The sequence below is a fragment of the Rosa chinensis genome, chromosome 2 (assembly GCF_002994745.2).
Source record: "Rosa chinensis cultivar Old Blush chromosome 2, RchiOBHm-V2, whole genome shotgun sequence".
Taxonomy (NCBI): Eukaryota; Viridiplantae; Streptophyta; class Magnoliopsida; order Rosales; family Rosaceae; genus Rosa; species Rosa chinensis.
The window spans coordinates 6,812,190-6,829,836 of record NC_037089.1 but is presented as its reverse complement, the minus strand read 5'-3'; the positions used below and the strand labels follow the sequence as shown (position 1 = coordinate 6,829,836).

Sequence of the window (17,647 nt, the reverse complement as noted above, 5' to 3'; positions counted from 1 at the left end):
ATCAATCAATCAAGAGAAAGTCTCTACTTGCATGTCGGGTTGATTTCCCTCCAATCGTTTCGAGAATGGAACAGGAAAACTCGTCGACATCAGAACTTACAAGCAGTAATTAATCCTCTTGATTTTGGACTACTAGACGTCCTCCCCGGACTTGAATGTTCAACCAAGAGAGACTTGTCAGCTTGGGTTCTTGTGGCGGATTCGGATGATCGACCAAGAAGCTCTAGTGTGGAATCTCTTGTTCTCTCCGACTTGAATGATGAACCAAGAAACCCTGGTGTGGTACGTCTTGATCTTTTCCCGGACTTGAATGATGAGCCAACAAATTATTATTATTATACATACACTAAAGCTGAGTTCACTGTTTTCAATTGTTCACGGACGCGGGAAATGACGCAGCTGTCCCTGGCTATGGTTTTGGGGAGTCAGAAAATTGCTGTGGGGGGTTCTTGGGGAGAGCATGTACTAAAGAAGAGTTGAGGTGGTGAGTTGAGCTCGGGGGTGGGAAATGACGTAGTTGTCCCTGCTTTTATTGACGTAGCTGTTCGGTATGTGGGTGAAAATGTGAAATCCCTAATGCGATGGACTTTTGTGAGAGGTAGAGGTAGAGGTAGAGGTAGAGGTAGAGATAGAGATGGGTGATATTCAGGGAGGATAGAGGCTCTGGGTTTTGACTAGAGTGCTTCAGGAGGTGATGTACGTTGTGCTCCTATATGCTTCTAAGTTGCATGACATTCCTACCGTTGTCAATGTTTCTGGGTGTTATGATCTGAAGAGAGGCCGTAAAGAACGCTTGGGAGAAGACTTTATGCAAAGAATCAAGATGGAAGGATTCATTGATGTTCAGCATCAGCGTGGTAATTTGCTAATTCTACTTTATGTGTGGTGATCTCCAGAAACTCACATGGTAGGGAGTGTTTGAGCCCAAAAGTAAGTTTGGCAAAATCCTTTAGTGGGTCTGAGCCAGTGGGCCGATACTTGCGGCCCAAAATGGGATTGCATGGACTTGGGTCGTGATGCTGCTTATCCCGTGTCTCATAAGGAGATATCATCATTAATTGCATGAAGATTTGAGCGCTCAGAAGGGCGTGAAGATATATTTGCAATTAATACGTGCGTATCCTACTGCTCGCATCCAGCGATCACATCTAGGATTCTAAGAGGCAAAATGTTTCTCTGGCCGATACTTGCCTACATTCTAGCGGCGATAGAAGCGGATAATTATTAATTATCGCTTACGATAATATCAAAACTATTAAGAGTTTTGATTTGATTCAAGGCCAATAACTGTGGCCTAAAATATAGTATTCCATTCCTATTTGGAAAGTGAATCTGCAGTAGCCTATATATAGAGGCTAAAAACGATACAGAAGGAGCTCTCGCTAATCAATCAATCCCAGCGATTACAAAGCCTCCCCGGAGCAAACCCTCAACCTTGTTGAAACCCGGTGACCGCCCGCCAGTCCTAGTCTCCTCGCGAGCCGACTGTCAGCCTCACCAGATCAACCCGGCGACCGTACTTCCAGTCCCAGTCTCCCCAGGAGCCGACTGCGAGCACAACCGCCACTGTTACTTCCAGCGAAGCAAGGGTAACGCCCTCGCAACCCAGCGAAGCTAAAGTCACGCTTTAGCGAATCCGTGTTCCTCTCAAATTTCCCAGTGATTGCTCTGCTCAGCTTTCAAGTTGAGTATCGATTCAGTGAATGCAAAGAGATCACAACCAAAGCCCTTACCCGCGTAAGGCAAGAAGTCCTTTTCCGGAAGGCAAGAAAAGAACCCTGTGACGAGGTTGATGCTCTCCTCGTCCACAGCGCTTGAAGAAGAAGTCAGGTCACGGGACTACCCCAACGACTGCACCCCGCGGTGCTGGCACGCCTGCGCAACCACTCGCCCAAAAGAGACTGTTTGCACACCAGCTGGTTTTGGAGCCAAACATTTTGGCACGCCCAGTGGGACCCCAAACTAGGGTTTCTTTCTGAACGCAACCATTGGGAAGTCTAGCAATAACCCTTACCAAAAAAGGCTACGCTAGCTGCCCAAAGCATAAGACCTCCAGCTACAGATCGCATTCTCGTGCGGACTGTCGTGGTCTATCTGAGGAACAAGTAACGCAACGATTCTCTCTGCAGGCTCAATCATCTAGTATGTCAACTTCGCAAGGTGAGAATCACTTGGCCGCAACTGAAGGTCAGAGCGTCAACACTAATCAGGCTAGCGAGCCTGTTAATCCATCCACTGTCAACGCTGTAGTGGAAGCGGAAGAGGCTTTTGTTTCGAAGCCTATCCCGGAAGGAGCAACCGTCGATGAGACTATCGCGATCCTTATGGAGAATGTCGATAACCATCGCAAGAAGATGGATGCGGATCTAGCCAGAGAAACCGCGAAATCAGAAAAACTCCTCCGCGAGTTTGAACAGCGCATGACTCTTTATGCGGAGAATACCAGGCAGCAGGTCACACAGACAGAGAGCGCCTTGAAAGCGCAGGCTATAACTATCGCTGCCGCACAAGATGAGCGTCATAGGACAATTCTGAATGCTATAGCGGATCATTCCAAGCAAACCACATCGAACATTGCTGATCTCCGCAAGGAGGGGACCAACTTGGCAACTGAAGTGGCTATGTAGAGAGCTGAATTGAACCATGCGAAGAAGGTGATGCACACAGCTTTAGGAGACCCTAATACCATCCTTGGCTCTCTTGGCCAGTCGTCCGGTTCAGGCAAGTACGTGCCACCAAATCAGCGCGACAAGGCCAATCAGAACGTCGGTTCTTCGTCGACGATGGCTGCTGCTACCCCATTGAAGAACAAGGAGCAGGCCTTGGTTATTCCTGGCAGTAAGGAAAAGGTTGCTTCATCAGGTGGACAGGCCGCCAGGAAGTATCAAGCCTCGAAAGGTATAGGAGCTGCGTCAGAGCCTACGACTTTTGTCCAGTATGACAGTGATGGGGCGGAAATAACATATCAAGAATTGCCAGGAAGCTATTATGCGCTCGACCAAACTGGCACTCCGATCAAGATAACCGCTTTGTCAAAGGAAGAAATTATTCCTGCAATGACTCTCCCGCCAAAAACGGCTACCCGCACTGTACATGGCGGGGAAGGATCAACAGTAGTAAACCAGGTAGCCCCTGAACAAACTGCTCACCGAGCTTTGGTGATACCCCTTCCACCTCCGGGTCCGGATTACGTGAGACGGGACGAGGTAGAGGAGATGATCAGAATGGCAAACCCTAGGGCCCAGCCAGATGGAGTGTACGAAGGACCTTTCCCGCCAAACATCATGCTCGCACCTTTCCCTCGAGGTTATAAGAACATTATTTTTACTACTTTTTCAGGGGAAGACACGGAAGATGCGGCCACTCATCTGGCCAGATTTAGGGTGCAATGCGGCCAATATCAGAACGATGACGTCCTCAAGTGCAGGATCTTTGGTACCTCCTTATCTGGCGCTGCCTTCAGATGGTTCTCTAAACTTAGGCCAGGGACAGTGGCGGATTGGCCGGCGATGGAACTACTTTTCCGGGCAACTTTTGGGAATATTGAGCCTGAGGTAGATCTGGCCTCTTTTACTCAGATGGCCCAACAGCCCGCAGAATCAGCAGTCTCTTATCTTCTGCGCTTTCAAATCCAGAAGGCCAAACTGAACGTCATTCTGCCCGAGAAGGAGTTGGTCAAGTTGGCGGTTAAAGGCTTGGAACCCAGGCAAAGAAAGAAGCAGCATGGCAGCATGATACAGTCGATGGGGGAACTCATCACAGAAGTAGGCAGTTTTGAGCATCTCCTTCGAGAAACAGATGCAAGGAAGAACGCTTCTAAAGGAACGTATGTGCCCGGTAAACACCGTACGGTAGCGGCCCTGAGCTACCAGCCGACCACTTACGACCCTTATTATCACCGTGGTACGCCAGAGGTGAGCCAGGACGATGAAGAGGATGAGGATAATGATATAGCTGCCTATGAACTGACTGGGAAGAAAAGCTCGTCTTTGAAACAGTTGAAGATGTCCAAGGAGCCTGTTAAGCTCAAGTCGATGGCTTTCACTAAGCCGGAGTTCACGGCATATACCTACGATGCCAACAAAGCGCACGAGATTCTCGACGAAATGATTGCTGCGAAGATGGTAAAAACTGATTTTGGGCCGTTTCCGCGGCCAGAGCAGTTGAAAGGAAAGAAATACTGCAAGTTCCATAACCTGTGGAACCACAACACTGCGGACTGCGTAAAACTTAAGGACCAAATTCAGGTATGGCTTAATAACGGTAACTTGCAGGTCGAAGCTCCAGTCACCGCGACGGCACTAGTGGATGTGGACCCCTTCCCTGATACTGGGGTTAATATGGTCAACATAGACTGGAGCAGGAAGCAGCAACGGAAACCGACACTGGATTTGGCCCCAAGCGAACAGGGTTATAAATCCGCCGCAGGTGAGGCATCTGTTAAGGATAAAATTGCGACAACCAACCAGGCCTCACCTGTGGTTCTTTGTTCGCGATGTAAAGAGGAATGTGGTATCCAAACGCCGAATGAGGAAGCTGAGCAGACATTTCGCTTTGGTTCCCTACCACCAGTCAAGTGGACTTCCCCATCGCGGAACTATCAGCCTACCAGCTCGAGGGAACGGGAGAAAGTGACACCACCTCCTCCCAGAGATTCCAATTTATTCCTGAAACTAAAAGCAACCGCGAAAGAACCAGAGCGGGAAAAGGTCAGAAGTGACTGCAAAGATGTTTTGACCAAGCCCTATATACCACCTGCAGCAGCTAATCCCATCAAAGAAGGTAGATGGTACACCAGGGAAAAGGGGAAGGCAGTGGAGATTAGCCCGTCCAGAAAGAGGAAGCTACAGCTCCGTTTCGGTGAAGCCAAACGCACTCTAGAGGCCTTAGACCAAGGCCTAATCAAACCTTGTCAATTGGTCAAGTCGCCTGAACGATACCAGAAAGAGCTGGAGGCACTGGCTGCTAAACCACTGAGACCTCTCCATGGTCTTGACAAGCAAACAGATTCGTTAATGGGAGCTTCAAAGCCCAGTGTGTTTTGCAGGATTACTAAAGAGATCTCACCATCCCCTACCCAAAGGAACAGCACGCCAACTCGGCGACCGCATGTTAGGCGCAGACTCTCCCATGAAGCACCGGCGGTCAAAGCTTCAGTCTTCGACAGGCTGGGGGCAAAGACAGAGTGGTTAGCACTTTGCAATGGCGACCTAAGAAAGTCCAAAGTGTGATCCTTTCCGCCCCAGAAGAATGTAGGGAACCGGAAAACCCTAAGCCGTTGGTACTTGAGCAAGAAATCGAGTCACAAGGGCCTGAACACTGTCAGGTAAAAGGCCTTACAGAAGAGTCGCTGGTAGATCGCTTGGCTCGGCAGTTCCAGACTGATATCCCATTGGAAGAACCCAAGATTGATCTGGATGTCAACATGGAGGGGACTGAACCAGATAATGTTTCTTGCAACATGGTTTATGTGCTCCCCGAGAGATATGCCTTGCCGGTCGCTGCCCAGTGTTGCGTGGAGGAGACAGAAGAAGAGGGTGCGCAACCATTGCAGGTCACGTCCGCAGCCGCAACTCCGGTAGAAGACGGAGCCTTACCAGAACCAGCGGGGGTTCCAGACAAAAGGTTGCTCATGCATTTCTCTAAGCCAACACCAGCCATGGTCCAACACATGCGGCCGCTATACATTACGGCAGATATCGGTGGTGTCAAAGTCAGCAAAATCATGATTGACACTGGAGCGGCCGTTAATGTTGTCACTACTCGGACCATGCACTTGCTTGGAATCAAGCGGGAGAAAATCCAATCCACATCTCTTGCGCTCAAAAACTTTGCAGGAACTGTCACCAAAACCCTAGGGCTATTGTTCTTGCGTATTAAAGTCGGACCAGCAGAGGGAGTTTATGCTTTCTTCGTGACGGATTGTTATGCGGCCTACAGCGCCATTTTGGGCAGGGATTGGATCCATCGGAGTTACTGTGTTCCGTCGACACTTCACCAAGAGTTGGTTATGTGGAATAGAGAAACAGACACGGGAGAGGTGGTCCCAGCAGATCCCCGTCCGTTTCCGGTCTCCGCAAATTATGTAGATGCCAGATACTATTTGGAACCTATCACTCCATTGCAGGTTAGTGGCATCGACGATAAGGGCCGCCCCACAGGGGTGACGGCCTCTGAACTAGCACAGTGGGGTCTCACGCTCGCAAAAGAAGGCTTGGAGCGGCCCGGCCATGCTGTGCCCAAACCATTAACTGATTAATGGATTACGACCTCACTGAGGAGGGAATGGAAGCCTTCCACTCGATACACGAGCGGTTGTCATCATACATGGTGGAAAAAGAGGCTTACGATCGCATCGCGACCTTAGAGGTCGTCAATGAAGAACTTGCTGATCCGGAGGATGACGAGGAAGTCCACATTCAGCTCGCTCCAGCGGCGCTGGACGATACACCTCCCAAGGTTAAAGACCCTACAGAGAAGGTCAACCTGGGTACGGTAAGCGAGCCTATGGAAGTATCCATCAGTGCTTACCTAGAGCCTAACGAGAAACAGAGGCTCATCGAATTATTGCTAGAGTTCAAGGATTGTTTCGCGGAGAAGTATGAGGACATGCCCGGCCTGTCACCAGACTTGGTTTGTCATCAATTACCAACTCTGGCTGAAAAGAGGCCTGTCAAGCAGGAGCCTCGACGAATGAACTCCGAGACCCAGATCTTGGTAAAGGAAGAGGTAGAGAAAATGCACAAGTCAGGCATCATACGAGTGGCCAAGTATAACCAGTGGCTATCTAATATAGTGCCTGTCCGGAAGAAAAATGGCAAGATAAGAGTCTGCGTTGATTATAGAGACTTGAATCTCGCCACACCTAAAGACGTTTACCCCATGCCGGTCGCGGATATGTTGGTGGACGCGGTGGCGGGCCATGAGCTGTTGTCCTTCATGGACGGCACTGCGGGATATCACCAGATTCCGGTCGCTGAAGAAGACAGACACAAGACTGCTTTCCGCTGCCCTGGCTTCGCGGGAGTGTTTGAATATGTAGTCATGCCTTTTGGCCTGAAGAACGCCGGTGCGACGTATCAAAGAGCCATGAACCTGATCTTCCACGACATACTTGGAAAGGTGTTAGAGGTATACATTGATGACGTAGTCGTCAAGTCTCAGAAGCGAGGGGATCACATCGCGGATCTCAGGAAAGTGTTTAAGCGCATGCGCCAACATAAACTCAAAATGAACCCGGCCAAGTGTGTGTTTGGAGTGGTAGCCGGAGACTTTCTGGGGTTTATAGTCCACCAGCGAGAATTGAGGTCCCCGAGGACAAGGCAAGCGCAGTTATTCATGCATCTCCCCCACGGACGAAGAAGGAATTACAGCGTCTTTTGGGTAAGATTAACTTTCTACGGCGTTTCATCTCTAATTCTGCAGGGAAAATCCAGCCCTTCTCACCGTTGCTGGGACTACAAGGACAGAATGAATTTGTGTGGGAATCCAAGCATCAGGAGGCTCTCGACAGTATCAAGGCCTATCTAGCAAACCCACCAGTCTTGGTTCCACCTAGACCCGGAGTCCCGTTGAAACTGTATATCTCAGCAGCCGCCGCCTCCATTGGTAGCCTGCTCGCTCAGGACGATGAGGACGGTATCGAGCACGCTGTATTTTATCTCAGCCGTGTACTGACAGATTGCGAGACAAGGTATACCCCCATGGAAAAGCTGTGCTTAACCCTATACTTTTCGGCGGGCAAGTTGCGACATTACATGTTATCCTTTACTACTTGCATCATCGCTCAGACAGATTTGGTCAAATATATGTTGTCCCGGCCTATCTTGAGAGGCAGCATTGGCAAATGGGTATTGGCACTTTCAGAGTTTTCGCTCCAGTATGTACCCCAGAAGGCGGTCAAAGGGCAGGCTATCGCAGATTTTCTAGCACATCATCCCCAGCTAGAAATACCCGTACTGAAAGAGCTAGAAATTGCCTGCAACGCCACGACTCGACCAGATAAAGCATGCATTCCTGAATACGAGGTCTGGTATCAGGCTACTATTTTTCTACAACCCTGGGTGTTATTCTTTGATGGCTCAAGAACAGATACTCTGGCCGGCGCAGGGATTGTCCTGGAGAATCCTGCCGGTGACCGTTTCTCTTATTCTTTCCAGCTCACGTTCCAATGTACTAATAATCAGGCTGAATATGAAGCTCTCATCATTGGACTCAAAGTCCTGTTGGAAATGGGCGTCCGGGACGTTCAGATTCGCGGAGATTCTCAGCTCGTGATCAATCAGCTTCTGGAAAAATATCGTTGTACGAGTTGGCTGCTCATCCCCTACTTGAGTCGCGCCGTTGAGCTTCTGGACCAATTTACAGATGTTGGTATGGAACATATACCACGTGAACGTAACTTTGCTGCCAATGAGCTCGCTCAGCTGGCTACAGGCATTAGCTTGAAATACGGAGTGCGCGAGCGCATTCTGAAAGTTGAGCGCCGTACACTACCTTCGTGGCTTGCTCGCCCTGATCCTCCAGATGATCCCGTGGTTGCGGTACTCGAGCCCATTGATGTTGATTGGTGGATACCACTGATTGAATACCTCAAACGACCAAACTCCAGCGCTGATAGGAAAATTCGTTTCCTCGCATTGAATTACTTCCTTAGAGGTGATGAACTACGCAGACGTGGCGAAGATGGTATAGATTTTCGATGCGTCTACGGTCGCGAAGCCAAAAGATTGATGCGCGAGGTGCACACGGGGATATGTGGATCTCATCAAGCCGGACCTAAGATGCGTTGGCTCCTCCGACGTCATGGTTATTATTGGCCCAGCATTTCGAAGGATTGTATTGCATTCGCCAAAGGCTGTGCAGATTGTCAAGCACACGGTCCTGTCCAGCATGTTCCTAACACCCTATGCAACCTATAATTAAACCTTGGCCTGCGCGAGGCTGGGCGCTAGACTTGATTGGGATGATCCATCCTCATTCTTCCCTACAGCACAAGTTTATCATCGTCGCCACAGATTACTTCACGAAATGGGTTGAAGCAGAGCCTCTGAAGGAGGCCTCCGGCACTACCATTCGCCAGTTTATTTTCCGTAATATTCTCTGCAGGTTTGGCATACCTGAAGTGCTGGTGTCGGACAGGGGGGCAGCGTTCATGGGAGGCCCCGTTGAAGAGCTGGTGCATGACTTTGGTATTCAGTTCACCCATAGTACTCCATACTATGCTCAATCTAATGGCCAGGCGGAGGCAAGCAACAAGATAATCATCACCTTACTAAAGAAGATGTTGGTGGAGAATCCTAGACAGTGGCACGATACTTTGTACGAGACACTTTGGGCCTATCGCACTTCTAAACGTAACCCCACCGCCACGACGCCGTTCGCGCTTATGTTTGGACATGACGCTGTCTTACCATTAGAAATTAATGTGCATTCCTTACGAGTCCAAGAACAGCATCATTTGATTGGTGAGGACTATGTTCAAGCAATGTGGCAGGAGCACGAAGACTTAAGCGAGCAGCGCTTGGCCGCTTTGGACAATTTGGTGATGGACAAGCAGCGTATCGCCCGCGCCTATGACAAGAGGACGCGGGGTCGCAGTTTCAAAGAAGGTGACCTCGTTTGGAAGGCCATTTTACCCCTGGGTGAAAAGGTCACCGGTCGCGGTAAATGGACGCCGCGATGGGAGGGACCCTTTGTTATCCACCGAATATTGGAGCGCAGTGCTTTTCACCTCAAAGACATCGACGGCGCTATCCATCGCAACCCTATTAACGGTCGTTTTTTGAAAAAATATTATCCAAGTGTCTGGGAGTTTGACGATCCTCCCGACTCTGTTTTTACTCCGACTGGGGGGCAACCTTAATCTTCATCGGCTCGCAGCGTTATGGTTATTCGGCCTTTTCTCTGTGGCCTTTCTATTTTGTTTCTGCTCCCCGCTGAACATTGGGGGGCAACATCTCAATATCTATTAGGGCCTACACAAGAGGCTTCATTTTAAGAACCTATACAAGAGGTTTTGTTTATGATTATAGTCCATGTTATCAGTTACTAGGTTGTTATTCATGATCTTGACAAAACGTGTTAAGAATAAATACAAAGGCCTATACAAGAGGCTTTCATTTTGGATTATTTTTGCTTTTGCGTTTGTACAGATTTTTGAGTAAATCGAGCATTTTTATTCATAAAGTGGCTTTGCGGCCAGAAGCATACAACAGAATAGAGCAATACAGGTTCACATGCGAGCTACAGACATGAAAGTTTAAAGTGTTCGCCGTGGCCGTGTGGAGAAGGATCTAGACGCTACCACCTCAGAGCATTCTTCCCCCTATGATCAGATCCTCCTCCCATCTAAGTCGCCGCTGCTGTCATCGATGCTGGAAAAAGAGGGCCTTCACTCCCCTGCTGGGGCCTCTCCTCCAGGCAAGAGTTGGGCTCCAGAGCAGGCGTGACTCACAACCACATCTACCTCCTGGGGTAAATCAGAAAGTGCGTGCCCAGGCCCCAGAGATAGACCGCGGAGGCAGAAAGGAAAGCCTCAAAGTGGCCTTCCTCCCCTCCTCTGTTTGCTCCGCGCAGGCAATCTGAAAAGTTGGACTCCTCAGAATTTGGTTCTGCCGCGTTAGGAGCGCGGCGTGTTCTTCGGTTTAACTGAGACTGGCAAGTTCATCCAGATTTTCAGTAACCAGAGACACGCCGCTGGACCTGAGATTAAGCCATGAAGCCTAACCAGGTCTTGAGATTAAGCCATGAAGCCTAAGCATCTGTGGCTAAGGGTGAGATTACGGTGGGAAGATTTTAGAAAATGGAGGAAAAGCAACAGGGCTGGCGAGTTTATCTTTGGAAGAAACATGGTGGTTTGGTTATCGCTCTTCTTTGGCAGCTGGTATTTATAGGGTTGATCTCACACCGTGCGGTAGGCAGTTGAGACGCTTTCAACGCCATCAATAAGAGAATCAATGCGGTTAAATGCGATTATCTCGGAAATGGAAGATATTGAAAACGCGTGGGAAGCAGGACGGTCTCCAAGAAAGCAACCGCCCAAATTAGGATTATCTTTTCAACGGTCTTGCTGTTCATTAATTGGCAAACCTTAAATGATATTTGGGCCGAACAAAGCGGGTTGAATACTGTATATATTGAATATATCCTTATACAAAGTAAATGGGCCTAAAACAGGAGGCCTAAAGTTTTCGACCTGCATGGGTCAAGCGAAGCAAGTGCTCATCCAGACGAAAGCTAGCGTCGGCAGCAGCGTGCTCTGCTTGTCGAACTGCTTCGCGCGCTTGAGCCAAGTCCTGAGACATTGCTTCTAGCGCCGTTAAGGGCTGTTCTAGCTGAGGCTCCTCCTGCGCCAGTTGGGACGTGACCGTCACTAGTTGGGCCTGGGCTTCGATTAGTTGGGTTTGGAGATCCTGAATGTGGGTCCGAAGGTGGTTCTGTGAGATTCTCAGATCCCTAACGCGAATCGCTTGATCGCTTAGAGAGTCGCGAGATACTTCTGCTTGTTGTGCAAGGCCGTGATAGTGAACCTGAACCTGCCTGGCCTGCGCGGCCGCGGTCGTCCTATCTTTGATCCTTGCAGGAAGATTTTGCAAGAGCTCATATATTTCAACGAATTCATCTTCAGCGATGGCGCATTCGCGGCGAAGTACCATCAGATACTCTTGAGCTCTGGCAGCTGCGCCCGGCAGTAAAATGTCAGGACCCAGGAGTCGCTGCAGATTGTCCCTCGCTTCATCCGCGACCCTCGGGGGAGCCACTTCGAGTACGCGAACAAGTCTTTCCAGCCTATTAGGAGGCTCAGGAGGAGGAACTTCAGCGATGATGTCTGCGTCAGCGGTAGCAGCAGCAGGGCCTACTTGAGGTTCGATGGTCGGGGCCGCAACTTGTTCTGGTACTGCATCCATATCAGCAACTATCTCTGGAATCTGGGGGGCAGGTTCTTGATTCGCCATGCCGTCATCAGCGGGCTCAGCAGGGTCAGGGACAGCGACCTCCTCAACAGGGACGTCACTCTGCAATGAGGAAAGACGGTCAGGTGTACAAGAAGAATAGGAACTAAGGCACCAATTTTCAATTAAGAATACCTCTGCCACATGACCCTCGCATGAGACGTTTACTGGCGCGGATTCCTGAGCTTCCTCATCAGGATTGCGATCAGGTGATGCGAGTGCTGGTGGTTGTGTAGCGAGCAGTTCCTCAGTTGATGCGTCCGGAAGGGGCGCATTCTCCTCCGTTTCATCGGAACTATCTTCTATGATCTGTACAGGGATAGAGGCTGAGCCGCCATCAGTGCTGACGGGAGGTGGAAGATTTTCAGGTCCCACGGATGTTGGCGCTCGCGAAGCGTTTGTCCCTTGAGCGGCGGCTGAAGAGCCTTCCCCGGCATGGTTGGATGGTCTGCGACGAACCTGTAAAGGAGAAGGGTGTGAAACATGGGCAGAGACAGGGATAATTTCTAACATAGGCTCTTTGTTTCTTACCAGCCGGTCGGCCATCGGTTCATCTTCTTCCCAGGTGCCAGTATGAGCATCTGAGCGACTACGCTTGCGGGCTATAGCAGCCACGACCTGGGAGAAGCGAGAGATTAGCATTCAAATCACAAAGTTGGTCCTGAAGACAAAGGGTGCTTACGGTTTGTAGATCGTCGTCATCAGAAGAGGAAGAAGAGCCCTCAGCTGTAGCTTCAGCAAGTACTGTTTTTTGTTTTCCAGTCTGTCCAGCGGCCGGTGAAGCATGGTTTGTGCGGCGGCCAGGGCGCGGCGCACTCCCCTAATACAAAAAAGAATGAGTAAATGAAACAAAGAAGGAGTCTGCAGAAATTAGAGTTGCAGTACTTACTTCTGGAGGTGGTTCACGAATTACGATGCCAGCCTGGGCCGGGCGAGGAGCTCGCGTAGGCCTGACCACTTGGAGGGGTCGAGGCCTGTTGGCGTCTTCAGAAAAGCGAGCGAGCACTTCAATATCAGTGGGGTATGGGTTCCTGAGCTCGCCAAAGAGAGTAGCGAAGAGTTCGTCATCTGGTTGAGTCCAGCAGTTGACAGAGACTTCTCTCCACCAAATCTCATACCCTTCTTCGGTTCCGTCGACAGCCTCTAGGTTTTGAGCCCAATCGGGAAGGTCGACCAGCACGAGCATACTTTGTGCCGGTGGGGGCCCGGAAGGTGGACCGAATCTTCTCCAGGAAGTGTTGTAGTTCCAAGCATCATACGGAGGGATTGGTACCAATTGGACAAGGCCAAATTGGCGGGCGAAATGGTTAGGAGCGTAGAGCTCATAGCTGAGTTCCTCGGTAGCGATCCGAATGTCTGAAAAAGAGATGGCGCGGCGGAACGCCAGGCGAGCGCGGTCGGGATAACGAGGATCGCCAGGGAGGAATCCATATTGTAACACAGAAGGGAATCGTCTCCCCAGAATTAAATCACAGTATGGCATGTCGTCTAGCAAGTACAGATAAGAAAAGCATTCAGAGTAGGGGGAGATGAGTACTTGTCCTCGCAACAAAACCATCGACCTAACAGTTGATCGACCGGCGGAGATAGCAGGATATCTTCGCGGCGGAAGAATGGGAAGTAGGTCTGGATCCAGAAGTCCAAGATCCAGAAGGGTCCGGAAATGTTGGTCTCAAAGGGGTGCATCGTCGCTTGGTACAGCATGCGATAAATAGCGCCCAAGACCGGTTGTCCGAGCCCGATGTTGCGGCCGTTGTAGAGGGCCGTTGCTAAATAGGTCCAGGTGCCAGTGGGCTTGCAGGAGGAGGTGCAGAATATGAATTTACAGAGCCAATATTCAAGGAAAGCGATTCCTCCGGTCGCATTGTGTTCCCGGCTGTAATATGCCAGCCATCTTGGGTATGAACCACTATGAGCGCTGCGGCCTTGCTGGGCCATGGTCAAAGTGAAATCGGTCGAGTCAAATTGACCATGCACATACGGCTCGCCATCGATGGGAAGGCCAGTGATGGCAAGGATGTCCAACAGGGTAATGCTCATTTGACCAAATTTGAAGTCAAATGTGTTGGTGGAGGTATTCCAGAAACAGAGGAAAGCAGCGAGTGGCGAGCGATTACCACCGCGAGGAAGGTGGAAGCACAAATCAATAGCATGGGTGATACCCGCAGCATTCCAGCGACCTAGATCTCGCGCCCGCGCCTCGCGATACCAAGAGGTTTCCTGCGCACTAATGGAGGATGGCCAATTCCCTATCTTGGCTCGATGGTTTTGGACACCCCAACCGCTAAAGTCTCCGGGAGTCCTTCGGAGGACTAGAATGGGCCGTCGGACAGGAAGACCGTACATAGCGATGGCATCATTTGGGATAACACCTTGCGGTGCTGGGCCTAATCCGGTGTGGTGATTGGAAAAACGAAGGAGTAGGGGTCGGTGAATAGTGGTCTCTAGATGAATGCGAGCCCCGATACTGGTGCCCCAGGTCCGAGCAGCCGTTTCGTTCAATTCTTCTTCCTGATCGACGACAATTTTCTTAGGGGGAGCCATTTCTGGATCGTTTGCAAAGAAGATGGAGCAGAGATGAGTGCGGCTGTGAGTTTAAATAAAGAATTTTGTGAGGGAAACGATGCGACAGAAAGCGTTTCACAAATGAGGGGACGCGACCCTTATTAATGGCATCGTTTCAAGCGACCGACACTTCTTTCTAAGTCCCCTTCAATCAGTTGCATTTTAGCAGGCCTGATTTCGGGGCCTGGAGGGCAATGTTTGAGCCCAAAAGTAAGTTTGGCAAAATCCTTTAGTGGGTCTGAGCCAGTGGGCCGATACTTGCGGCCCAAAATGGGATTGCATGGACTTGGGTCGTGATGCTGCTTATCCCGTGTCTCATAAGGAGATATCATCATTAATTGCATGAAGATTTGAGCGCTCAGAAGGGCGTGAAGATATATTTGCAATTAATACGTGCGTATCCTACTGCTCGCATCCAGCGATCACATCTAGGATTCTAAGAGGCAAAATGTTTCTCTGGCCGATACTTGCCTACATTCTAGCGGCGATAGAAGCGGATAATTATTAATTATCGCTTACGATAATATCAAAACTATTAAGAGTTTTGATTTGATTCAAGGCCAATAACTGTGGCCTAAAATATAGTATTCCATTCCTATTTGGAAAGTGAATCTGCAGTAGCCTATATATAGAGGCTAAAAACGATACAGAAGGAGCTCTCGCTAATCAATCAATCCCAGCGATTACAAAGCCTCCCGGAGCAAACCCTCAACCTTGTTGAAACCCGGTGACCGCCCGCCAGTCCTAGTCTCCTCGCGAGCCGACTGTCAGCCTCACCAGATCAACCCGGCGACCGTACTTCCAGTCCCAGTCTCCCCAGGAGCCGACTGCGAACACAACCGCCACTGTTACTTCCAGCGAAGCAAGGGTAACGCCCTCGCAACCCAGCGAAGCTAAAGTCACGCTTTAGCGAATCCGTGTTCCTCTCAAATTTCCCAGTGATTGCTCTGCTCAGCTTTCAAGTTGAGTATCGATTCAGTGAACGCAAAGAGATCACAACCAAAGCCCTTACCCGCGTAAGGCAAGAAGTCCTTTTCCGGAAGGCAAGAAAAGAACCTTGTGACGAGGTTGGTGCTCTCCTCGTCCACAGCGCTTGAAGAAGAAGTCAGGTCACGGGACTACCCCAACGACTGCACCCCGCGGTGCTGGCACGCCTGCGCAACCACTCGCCCAAAAGAGACTGTTTGCACACCAACTGGTTTTGGAGCCAAACAGGGAGGAAATGGCCTAGATAAAGATTTCAACTGTTTCAGCATTTGTATTCATTCGCTTTCTGGAATCAGTATATTGTTTTCTGCAGTGTTGCTGTATAAAACAGACTTGACCTCCAAAAACTCATATGGTAGGGCAGAAATGGCCTAGATAAAGATTTCAACTGTTTCAGCGTTTGTATACCTTCGCTTTCTGGAATCAGTATAATGTTATCTGCAGTCTTACTGTATAAAACAGACTTGTCATATACTGTCTGTACCATAATTGCTTTATCCTATTTTCTTCCCTTCATAAACAGTCTTACTGTATAAAACAGACTTGTCCTATACTGTCTGTACCATAATTGCTTTATCCTATTTTCTTCCCTTCATAAACAGTCTTACTGTATAAAACAGACTTGTCCTATACTGTCTGTACCATAATTGCTTTATCCTATTTTCTTCCCTTCATAAACAGTCTTACTGTATAAAACAGACTTGTCCTATACTGTCTGTACCATAATTGCTTTATCCTATTTTCTTCCCTTCATAAATTTGTGAGAATTGTTGTTCTATTGACAATGTTGAAGGACCAACTTACCTGTTTTTTTCGAATTGGGAAAAGAATTATCTGCGACCACGAGGTTAGAAATAATACTGGTTATAGTTGCAACTTTTGAGTCAAAAGTCTATGCTTTTGATAATTTACTAAGCACAGTGACTATAGACAAGGCCTGAAGAGTAGATGCTTTTGTTAACCTAGCTAGGAGTATTGGCCAAAAAGATAAACTAACCTGGCAGAGTGAATGTGAGGTATTCCTGAAGACTGGCAGCTTTACTAACCTTGAATATATATGCAATCACTCTCAGACACACACCTACACAAGCTGGTATGCTGGTCGCACATAGTTAATGGATACCATGCTTGCAGGAAGTTATCGTGTGACTGAGGAATGTTTGATGGATCGCCTAAGTACAGATATGCATGAAGCATGCCTTCAGATTGACAAAGATTTTCGGTAAGCAAACTATAGCTAAATCCGTCTTGTTGTTTAATGTTTTCCTTTTTTGATCTTATTTTCTTGCATTTTCTGCATGATCAAGTTTCTCAGTGATTCTCAATTTCTTATACAGGGTGTTAACTGTCCACGGGTCTGCTGATGAAACCGTCGCTGTTGAAGACGCATTAGAGTTTGCCAAGATTATACTTAACCACAAATTACATACCATAGAGGGAGCTAACCATTTCTACAGCTCACTCTCTCTCTCTCTCTCTCTCTATGTGTCCAGTTACCTGTTTTTCCTTTTTTCTTTGTTTTGAAAAAAAATCATTGAGGGTACATCTCTGTGTGTGCTTGCCTTAATATATGTATGTTATGCTTTTAGGAAGCATTAATTATCTAGTTACCGAAGAAAGCTAGCTTGATGGATCGATGTTTAATATATGTATGTGTCATGCCTCAAAGTCGACAGACAATGCAGGAAAGCATACACGATAATTGATTCTTGTGTTTCCTCATTTTTCTTTTCTTTTCTCAAGTTTTCTGTTGATTGGTGATTCTGTATGTACAGGGTCTTGACTGTCCAGGGATCATCTGATACAATCATCCCTCTTAATCAAAATGCATGGAGTTTGAGTCACAGATTACAGAAAATATAGGTGCAGATCATGGGTATATATCACATCAAGCCAACCTAGCTAGCCCCCTCAGCTGTTATCAAAGCAGCTATGCAGCAGGACAGGACAAGGCTAATTCTAATTAGGCATTCATAGCTAGCTAGGCTAATCAACTCATCGTATGGATCATGTTGAATTTGTAGAAATTTTTATTTTGTGAGAGGAATGTAGTCTACATCATTGAGTTTTCCATTAAAACTCAAGGTTGATGAATCACCTAATTGAATGAAGAAGACACCTTTACTTGCCAAGTTCCAATT

At 48.6% G+C, this 17,647-nt stretch overlaps 1 protein-coding gene across 2 annotated transcripts; it reads left to right on the top strand.

The window, feature by feature from the left end:
• The first annotated feature begins 647 nt into the window (after positions 1–647).
• Positions 648–17,186, top strand: LOC121051226. Of its 2 annotated transcripts, none has more exons than XM_040513369.1 (3): positions 648–857; positions 16,641–16,728; positions 16,844–17,186. In XM_040513369.1, the coding sequence occupies exons 1-3, from the start codon at positions 695–697 to the stop codon at positions 17,028–17,030; spliced, it is 438 nt and encodes a 145-aa protein (XP_040369303.1). In that variant the 5' UTR covers positions 648–694; the 3' UTR covers positions 17,031–17,186. The 2 variants fall into 2 exon arrangements, with proteins under 2 accessions (XP_040369303.1, XP_040369304.1); XM_040513370.1 differs by having other exon boundaries at positions 16,822–16,954.
• Positions 17,187–17,647: the final 461 nt, after the last annotated feature.

Bases quoted from the DNA above. Each gene is read 5' to 3' on its own strand.
- LOC121051226 (XM_040513369.1), top strand. From the start codon at position 695: ATGTACGTTGTGCTCCTATATGCTTCTAAGTTGCATGACATTCCTACC. The intron at 858-16,640 runs GTAATTTGCTAA...CCATGCTTGCAG, and splicing joins TGATGTTCAGCATCAGCGTG to GAAGTTATCGTGTGACTGAG. The intron at 16,729-16,843 runs GTAAGCAAACTA...TTTCTTATACAG, and splicing joins CAGATTGACAAAGATTTTCG to GGTGTTAACTGTCCACGGGT.